The 10,523-nt window shown below is 35.6% G+C and overlaps 1 protein-coding gene across 1 annotated transcript in view; it reads right to left on the bottom strand.

Annotated features, from left to right (window-relative positions):
• ZDHHC15 (zDHHC palmitoyltransferase 15) overlaps positions 1-10,523 on the bottom strand; it is a gene marked incomplete at its 5' end in the record, with an annotated part of 115,960 nt that overhangs the window by 33,849 nt on the left and 71,588 nt on the right. Inside the window, 1 exon segment of the mRNA XM_027769140.1 lies at positions 8,382-8,460. Coding sequence (XP_027624941.1) covers positions 8,414-8,460 — 47 coding nt within the window.

Raw genomic sequence — 10,523 nt, 5'->3', positions numbered from 1 at the left:
AAATAGTGATTGACTGTTTTAAAAATAATTAGAATAATAATAATGATTGGGAAAAACATAGAAAAGTTATTGAATGATGAAGTGGGGAGATTAATTTGTCTGTATTGACTGACATGCATGGCATTCCCTTTTGAAAAAACAATGTAATACACTGTAAAGTTATATGTAATCCAATGTAATATAAAGAAGTTTATGATGATAATAAAAATAAAAAAAGAATACTGTACCTTCAAGTGGGAAAAAGAAATAAAATAATTCTCAGATAAACCAACACTGAAAGAATTTACTGACACTGATCCAGTTCTTCAAGAAGTACTGACAGGAGTACTATATTAGAAAAATTGGAGACAGATAGAAATAAGAGAATAAAAACAATGAAGAAAATGGCTAACAAAATGACAGGGATAAATCTGTAAATATCAATAATAACATTGAATGTGAATGGATTATATTATCCAGTTAAAAGACACAGACTGACTGAATGGATAGAAATGCACCTCATAGGTAAAGACGTACATAGAAAGAAAGTGAAGGGCTGGAAAAAGTTATTACATGCAAACAGAAATCAGAAAAGGGCTGGACTCACAACACTGATATGATACAAAATAGACTTAAATACAAAAATCTTCAGAGACAAGGATAATAAACAGTACTAAAAGGGCTAATTTGCCAAGAAGATATAATAGTTATAAATATCTATGTACCCAACACTGGAGTAACCACATATGAGAAAGACTTGGTAGATCTAAATGGAGAGATAGATTGCAATACAATAATTGTTGGGGATCTCAATGCCCTACTTTCTCCTCTTGGACATATCATCTAGACTAAAATTAAGGTAAGACTTACAGGATTTAAATGATACCATAAAGCAAGTGACCTTGACAGACATCTAGAATTTTCTACCAATAACCACTAAATACACATTTTTTTCACCCTTATACAGAACATTTTCTACAACTGACCACATGATAGGGCACAAAACAAGTCTTCACAAATTCCAAGATATAGAAACTATATCCAGCATCGACTCCAACCACTGCAGAATTAAACTTGAAACTAATGGCAGAAAAACAAAGCTATGAAAATATAGAAACTAAACCTCCTATTTCTGAATGATTCCACAACGCTGAAGAAATTAAGACTGAAATAAAAAATTTCTTTGAAACTAATGATACTATACACATGAGTTTTCATAACCTATGGGACATATCAAAAGCAGTCATAAAGGGGTATGTTCATAGGAATTAGTTTTCACAAGATAAAACTGAAAGGTGGCAAATAGACAACCTAACAACACATCTCAGGGAACTGGATAAATGACAATAAAAATCCCTGAAAATACCAGAAGAAAAGAAACAGTAAAGATTTGAGCAGAAAGAAATAAAATAGAGAATAAACAAACTATACAGAAAATAAATAAAACCAAAAGCTGGTTCTTTGAGAAGATAAAATGAACACAGTGTTAGCTAGACTAATGAACAGGAATGGAGAAAGAAACTAGATAAATCTAGTCAGGAATGAAGCAGATAATATTACAATAGATATAACATAAATACAAAAGATCACCACAGAATACTATGAGCTATTATATGGTAGAAAAAAAAGAGAAAACCTGGATGAGATGGACAAATTTTTGGACACATATAATGTACTGAGGTTAAATAATTTAAAAGCCTGAATAGACCAATAAAAAGGAATGAGACTGAATCAATAATAAATAGCCTCTCAATAAAGAAAAGCCCAGGTTCCAACAGCCTCACTTCTGAGTTTACAAAATGTTTAAAGAAGAGTTAACCTTTATTCTACTATAATTATTTCTAAAGATCCAGAAGGCAGGAACTCTTCTAAGTGCATTTTATGAAGCCTCCATCACCCTCACCTCTAAAACAGAAAAGGACATAACAACAACAACAACAAAAGAAAACTACAGACTAATATCTCTGATGTATATAGATACAAATATTATCAACAAGGTACCAGCAAATTGTATTTAATGACACATTAAAAAGATTATACACCATAACCAGGTAGGCTTTATTCCAGAGATGCAAGGGTGGTTCAACATATGAAAAACAATCAATGTAATAGAATGTATTAACTGAAGGAAAGATAAAACACATATACTGATAACAATTGGTACAGAAGAGGCATTTGATAAAATACAACATCCCTTCATGATTAAGACTCTCAGAAAAAGTGGCATAGAAGGGGTGTTCCTAAACACAATAAAAGCCATCTATGACAAACCCATATTTGACATCATACTGAATGGAAAAAGGCTGAAACTTTTGCACTAAAAAGTGGAACAAGATAAGGCTGCCCACTTTTTCCAGTCCTTTTCAATAAGAGTATGGGAAGTCCTAGCCAGTGCAATTATACAAGAGAATAAAATTAAAGGTATTCGTGTAAAGAAAGAAGAAATGAAATTATCTCTATTTGTAGATGACATAGTTATATACACAGAAAATCCAAAAGAAAACAGAAAAACCAAAAGAATACACACACACCACACACACACACACACACACACACACACACACACCACACTCAAACTCCTGGAAGTGACGAATACAAAATCAGCATACAAAAATCGATAACATTTCTATAGACCAATAATAAACAGATTGAGGAAGAATTGAAGAAAGCAATCCCATTTACAATAACCACAAAAACTATAAGATACCTAGGAATAAACCTAACAAAAGAAGTCAAAGACTCCTACAAGGAAAAGTATGAGAAACTAAAAAATAATTTGAAAATAACACAAATATCTGGAAGGACATTCCATGTTCCTGGATTGGAAGAGCTAATATAATCAAACTGTCAATTCCACCCAAATGACCAAATTAATCTACAAATTCAACTCAGCTTTTCTTCTTCTTCTTTTCTTTTTTTTTTTTTTTTGGAGAGGTTTTTGCTATAGGGTGCATGTGCTCACCAGAAAGAGAGACAGAGAGATAGAAGGCAAGAAATCAACCCCCAGGGGGGATGGCCATGCTACAATCCCTTCTCCTCCATTCTCCTCTCGGGATCTTGGGCACGCACACACGCACACGCACCCAGCGTGAGTTTAAGCTACTGGGTCCGGGACTTGAACCGTGGTCAGCTACATGGGAGTTTAGCAACATAGCCATAACGATAACTGCTGGTCCCAAATTCAATTCAGTTCTGATCAAACTAGCAGAAATACTCCTCAGAGAAATAGAAAAAGCAACTGTAAAATTTGCCTGGAATAATAAAAGGTCCAAAGCAATACTGTGCAAAAAGACCAAAGTAGGAGGTATCACATTTTCTGACTTCAAAACATATTACAAAGCTGTGATAATCAAAATAGGATGCTATTGGCACAAATGCAGGTGGATAGACCAATGGAACAGAGTAAAAACCCAGGAATAAACATTAAAATATAGCCAACTGATTTTTGTCAATAGGCAGAAGTCAATCCATTGGCAAAAGAAAATCTGTTCAAAATGGTGCTGGAAAAACTGGACATCTATCTGCAGAAAAATAAAACTGGACCCCTATCTCTCACAATTATAAAAATCAACTGACTATGGATCAAAGATTTAAACATAAAATTTCAAACCATAAAAACCATTGGTGAAAAACACAAAAGAAAAATTTGGAGACATGTGAGTAGACAAATACTTCTTAAATAAGACCCCCAAATCAGAAGCAATAATCCCCAAAATTGACAAGTGGGATCATATCAAAAGAAAACAATAATTAGAGTGAGGGGACAACCCTCAGTGTGGGGAAATATATTTTCAAAATCTTCCTCAGATAAGTGATTGATAATCAAAATATATGGGGAACTCAAGTAGCTCACCACAAAACAAACAGACAAACAAATAACAACAACAACAACAACAACAACAAAACAAAAAAACTCAACCCAATTAAAAGATGGGTTAATGAGCTGAACAGATAACTGTCTAGGGAAGACATATGAACTGCCATAAACCATATAAAAAATGCTTAATATACCTTATCATAAGGGAGCTGTCAGAATGGCTAAGAGTAAAAAAATTAAAGAATGATTAAGTACTGACAAGGCTGTGGTGAGAAGGGAACTCTCCTACACTGTTGGTGGGAATGTAAATCCCCAGCCACTGTGGAGAACAATATGGAGGTTCCTCAAAGACCTACAAATAGAACTACCATATAATCCAGCAATTCCACTCCTGGGTATCTACCTAAAAGATAGGAATACACTCAGTTGGAAAAACTTGCACATTCATGTTTATTGCACCTTTATTCACAATTGCTAAGCTATGGAATCAACTCAAATGTGTCCAAGAATAGATGACTGCATAGAAAAAGTGTGGCACATATAATCTATGGATTCCTACTCAGCCATAAAAACAATAAGACCCTGGAATTTGATGTAAAGTGGATGAATATGGAAGATTTAATAGTATGCAAAGCAAGCTGGACTATGAAAGAGAGGTATTGTATGTATGTCTCCACTCAATATATACTGAATGTCAGCACTCTGTGGCAGAAATTGAAAGATAGGAAGGTATAAAAACATGGAGGATAAATAGATACTAGAGACAGTGTGAGAGGAGGGTAGGAAATGAAGTGGTGGGTGGGAAGGATGGAATCAAGGGAGAAAAAGAAGCAAAATATTTAATGAGCACAGAAATGGAAAATTATCTGTTGATGATGTGTATTGTAATATTTTGGACACAGTGCATTGATGCTGGGAAAATTCATTTTGTATGTATAAAGATGTCCATGACAGAATGTAAAATTAAGAAAGTAAAACAAAGAAAAAAATGTACTTTTTAAACTGCTCTCAAATGTCTTTTTCATAACCCTGTTAATTATTCTTCAAAATAATTATTTTAGTTTTGTTCCATATTTTCTATTATAATAAGTTGATAATAATTGTGCAGATATCTGAATATTTCATTAAATCCATTCCTCAAATGGAATAGTTACCAGATAAAATTCTATAAACATTTGTTTTTATATATGTTGTCAAATTTCCTCAAAAAAATTTTACGAATTTAAATTTACTATAACAGTGTAACATTACCTGTTTCACCATATGTTTGCTAATACTAAGTGCTATAATTTGTAAAAATTTGTTGATTTAATAGACTAAAATTCATATTTTGGGTTATTTTTATTTGTTCTTTTTACAATAAAGTTGAACATTTTTTATGTTTATTTCTTCATTTTAATTTCGTTGATTATTCATAACCTTTGCCTATTTTATAAACTGATTTTTTTTCTTTTGGTTTCTGATTTGCAAGAGTTCTGTAACTTAAGGATGTTAAGTTTTGTGTGTTTTGTATTTCACAAATGTTTTTTTCAAACTTGTCTTCATTTTGAAGAAAAAGTCATGTATACCAGTGCACTAGCCAGAGAAGAACAGAGAGAGAGAGAGAGGTAGAGGAAGAGAAAGTGAGAACACCCCCTCAAGGGGGATTGGCATACCACAATCCCTTCTCCTTTATTCTCTTCCTGGGATTTTGAGGGAGTGTGTGGACACACACACACACACACACACACACACACACACAGGCCTAGCATGTTCTGAGCCTCCAGGTCTGAGACTCAAACCATGTAGTTAGCCATGTAGGATCCAGCGTCTTTAGCCATCACACCACTGGCTGGCCCTGCTGTAGTAATTACTGGATCATCTGAAAAGTCATGATGCATTTCTGCATAGAAAAATAGAAAAATATGTCATGACTTTTCTGACAACCCAATATATATACATTTAAAAATATTATCTAAATCTTGGTAAGTTTTTATTTTTTTAAATTTATTTTTGCTTTTAACCAAAACACTGACATTGGATCAGAACTACACCTGTCAGGACCAGCAGATGGCATAACGTTTACGGTGCTGGATTCCCATGTGGTCAATCATGCTTTGAGTCGACACAGCGCCTGAAAATTAATGCCAGCCGTGTGTGTGTGTGTGTGTGTGTGTGTGTGTGTGTGTGTGTGTGTACGCATGCACGTGTATGTATGTTTTCAAAATCTCAAGAGGAGAGTGGAGGAGAAGGGATTGTGGCATGGCCATCTCCCTGGGGAGTGATTTCTTGCTTTCTGTCTCTCTAGCGAGTGCACCCTATAGCGAAAAAATCTCTCTCTCTCTCTATATATATATATGTATATATATATGTATACCTGTCAAGGTCCTGAGTGGTACATTCCTTTTTATAGTACCAGTTTCTCCTAAGGCAGCATTAGCTATCTGAGTAAGTGTTCCACCTATACCCCAACTAACTGCAGAGACGTCCCAAGAATGGTCACATCAGCATCATCATCCAGGCACACTCAGAGCTCAGATTTCTGGTTTAGTACTATTTTTATTGGTAAGTTTTTAACTTTAGTTTTAAATCCTTCCCCCACTCTTCACTCTGTTTCCAAACATTTATATTATTATTAGAATATGACTTTGTCATTCCCACAAAACCAATCAGTTAATTTATTTGAACTGAGTTCATAGGAAAAAGGTATTGATTAAAGGCAATTGTGCTTTTCTATGGAAGCATTTCTTTCTTTCTTTTTTTTTAAATTTTTTGCCAGAGGGTGCATGTGCTTTGGGTGGGGGGGCAAGAGAGTGAGAGAAAGAGAGAAAGCACCTCATCCCCCATCATGAGGGATGATCATGCCACAATCTCTTTTCCTCCATTTCTCTATCCTGTCAGGATTTGGGGTACACATGCACATATGCCTGGCGTGTCTTTCAAGTTGCAGGGCCAAGGACACAAACCCTCATGGTCAGCCATGTGGGTTTTTGTCACCTGGACCATTCTCCTGGCTAGCCCCTAGGGAAGCATTTCAAAAATATATTTCGTGGTTCACTATTCACTCCAGACATTCTGGGGGAAAAGGGGAGGGGATTACATGATCATATAGTTTTTGGAATGAACTTAATCTACTTTTGGGGATTTGCAAAGTTCCTTAACATATTAAAAGTCCTGATAAGTACTATAGTGCGGAGGACCTTTCATGAGCCAACCAAAAGAAAGGATCCAACAATCAAATAAGTTCAGGGGACTACTACAACCTCCTCTTGTTGAATCATAAAACTCATTAGCATGGCAAAAACTCTGAGAATTCCTACACTATAGACTACTCTTTAATTTTATAGGGGGTTTCCTAAATTTATTTGCCAGAGAATATTTTTTCTAACATCCGTTAACCTGTCAAAGTATTAGTATTTCATAGAATAACTTCAGAGAAATATTAAAGTAAGAAAATGAGAGATGAGCATTGTGAATAACTGAACTCTAGATACTACTACCATACAAATTGTCTTATTCGAACATCAAACATTTCATCAAGGTTTTGGATAAAAAAGCAGAATGAATATTTACTTCTTTTAAACCATGATTATAAGTGAAGTTGCATGGTAAATAGCCCAAATCAGGTTCTTAAATATAGTGTGAGAGTGGGAATAGCCTGCTTTGAGGTCAGACCCTGCAGGGTTACATTCCTAGGTTAACCACTTAATAGCTAAGTAACCTTGGATAAGTGGTGTAACATACCTTCACTTCAGTTTCCTTATAAGTAAAAGGGGAGTAGCAGCATTTACCTCACAGAGCTTATATGAGGATTAAATGAAATAGCATATATGAAGTATATAGCAAAGTGGCTGGCATATACAAGGTCTTATACAGTATCTATACTTGTCAACAGCAAAATTTCTATGAGGAAAAGAATTTAAGACCTGAGAACCACAAACATATTTATAGACTTCTGAATAATTTCTAGGTTTTTCATGGGAATAGAACTGGAACTCTTTATCAGATCAGAGTTTCCAGAGCCATGGTATTTATATTACTAAAATTGTCCTCTTAGTACTGAATTACACTGGCTTTATTTACCCATAAGAGTCACAAGGAAAAGGCTGTTTAGCTTTTCAGGATGCCAAAGAGAATCCTATGTGTAAAACTGCCTGCCATTGATTAACAAATTAGCGTTTTAGGAGGGTTGGAGTGGTACTCTTTGCTTGTTAGTGGGTGAGAGTAGGTTATTAACCAACATAATAGAGTGAAGCAAAAAGAGCCTATTTGTAATCATTTTAGAAACCTGGAATGCATCAGTACAAGGTTTATAATTCACAGTATTAAAATAAGTAACCTGAACAGAAAGTTGGCTATTTCTGGATCTTCTGGGGTCTTTTAGCACGTGACATAAATGTGAGTTAGTAGGGAATAAGGACATCTTTTCAAGTACACTGCACAGAGTTATTATGTATAAAACTTCTGCTTATGTGCATGGTACAAGAGTGAATAATTTAACATCTTGTTCACCAGGATAAGAGCTTACTCCATTTTTAGTTCTGCTCCCATGGCTGCTCCTTAGCAGTCCAGGTGGCTCTGTATATGCCTCCTTCTTAATACTGACCTGTCTGATAGATGCAGGAAATGTGAAAACTGCTACGTCTCTGTTTCTATAGCAAGAGATGATGAGCCTTCTGGATAATCTGCAAAGTTGAAAAGTGAAAGTGATCAAATGTCCCTGTGCCTTATATAGGTAAGTATTCATTTACTGGCATTTTTCCTGTCTGTTCAATCCTTGAAGGCAGCAGATATCTGCAAATCTATAATGACTGATGTGCTATGCAGAAGCATTTGTAACTAGTCCAGATACTCATATTCCAAGAGTAGTCAACTATAATATGAACTAAGATGATGTTATTTATCAGGATTACCCAATCTATTTATCCTGACTGGAATTTGACTTAAATAGTAGAGATGACAACTCAACATAATCTGATTTTAATGGGTCTTGCTACTCACAAAATTACTCTGTCTTGCTGTGTGAATCTACTGGACATAATTGAGATCATTATTCTAGTACTTTAGGTGTCGGTGTGTTTCTGAAAAGGAATGTGTTATCCAGAAAATAAGAGGCTTTGGGATTAACAAAGAACATCATTTATGGTAATAATATTTTTACTTCTGACATCCAGCCTTTTCGGAGAGCAAAGTACATTCTGAGTCAGCTTGCTTAATTTACAGATAATCAATTTTTTCATACCCCTTTGCATAATAATGTACTGGGCACTTTGAGAATAAAAAAGCTGACAGTGGTTGTTCTTTACAGTTTCTGCCTATATTTTTATGAAATCAAAGTGCCATTCAGAGTACCTTCCATCAAGTATGAAGTCTGGATCCCTGAAGACAGAGACTGACCTTGCCATAATTGGCTGGTAAACTCTCATATCACTGAGTTGACCAGGCATATTTTAGACATGAGGCTGCTTTTCTTCCAGGAAAAGTGAAAAAGTACAAGTAGCTCTGTGAATGTCATTGGAATCATGGACCCATAGTGAGCACAACATTCCATCATGTCTGGAATCCAAACCTTAGGGTATTCTTGCCCTTACAGTCTGTAAAGAAAGCAGCAGTATTGACCTGGGTTTTCAATGAGAAACTCATGTTTATTGAACAAAAGAGAGAAAGAAGCAGTAAATACTTAAGCATATGTGTTATCTCATCTATCCAACACTTCTACCAAGAAGGCAAATGAAAGACAAAGAGTGAATGACAATTCTGTAAGTGCAATAAACTTCCCTGCCTTGCTGTGCCAGAGAAGTGATGCTAATTGTTTTGAAGTTCACTCCTTGAAGATGGCTGGATGTCTGAATTTTGTATAGTTAGATGTGGCTTGGCAATGAACCTTTCCAAAAGTTGGCTTTTGGGATTATGTTAAGTAGATTTTTTTCCACTGCAACTCACACTTTTATTTGGCACAAAGTACTTTTTATTTAGCCAAGATTTTGCTATAGGGTGTGTGTGCTCATGTGTGCTTGCCAGAAAGACAGTGAAAGAGAGAGAGAGAGAGAGAGATAGGAAGCAAGAAATCACCCCCCCCCAGGGGGGATGGCCATGCCACAATCCCTTCTCCTCCATTATCCTCTTGGGATCTTGGGCATGCGCGCACACACGTGCACCCGGTGTGAGTTTAAGCCACCGGATCTGGGACTCGAACCACTGTCAACTACATGGGAGTCCAGTGACAGCCATTATGCCAACTGCTGGTCCCACAAAACACTTCTAAGTATGAATGAAAATCACATTCTCACAAACACTGAGGCTTGAGCTAAAAAAAACAATGATCAACTTTCTTCAGGTTTTCATTCCCAGGGGGAGATTAAGCTAAAGCTCACCTAGAGCCTACCTTTGCAGATACTTCAAATATCAGACTCTGCATAAAGACAAATGCAGAATTTAGGAAGCCTATTAACCTTTTTCTACTGTCTGTGCCTATACTGCAATTCACAACCTCACCTGCTCTTACTGTCTATGCAGTAGTGATTCCACCATTATTCACTACATGTGTACTCGAAACAAGAATGGTATCATTTTAGTCTCAGTGTATGTTAGCTCAGCTATCATCTTTTTCTAGATCTGCACTTTTCCTTTAAAATTCCAAGTTCCCACATAAACCCTTTACACTATGTGAAATAACCATGGCAATGTATATACACTTATTTCTAGTCTTTGGTGCTCTGAGGTTGGGAAGAGTAGAGAAAAGGACACA

The sequence above is a fragment of the Tupaia chinensis genome, unplaced genomic scaffold (assembly GCF_000334495.1).
Source record: "Tupaia chinensis unplaced genomic scaffold, TupChi_1.0 Scaffold148734_1, whole genome shotgun sequence".
NCBI lineage: Eukaryota > Metazoa > Chordata > Mammalia > Scandentia > Tupaiidae > Tupaia > Tupaia belangeri.
The sequence above is the reverse complement of the archived record's forward strand: the minus strand, read 5'-3'. Positions and strand labels throughout refer to the sequence as shown.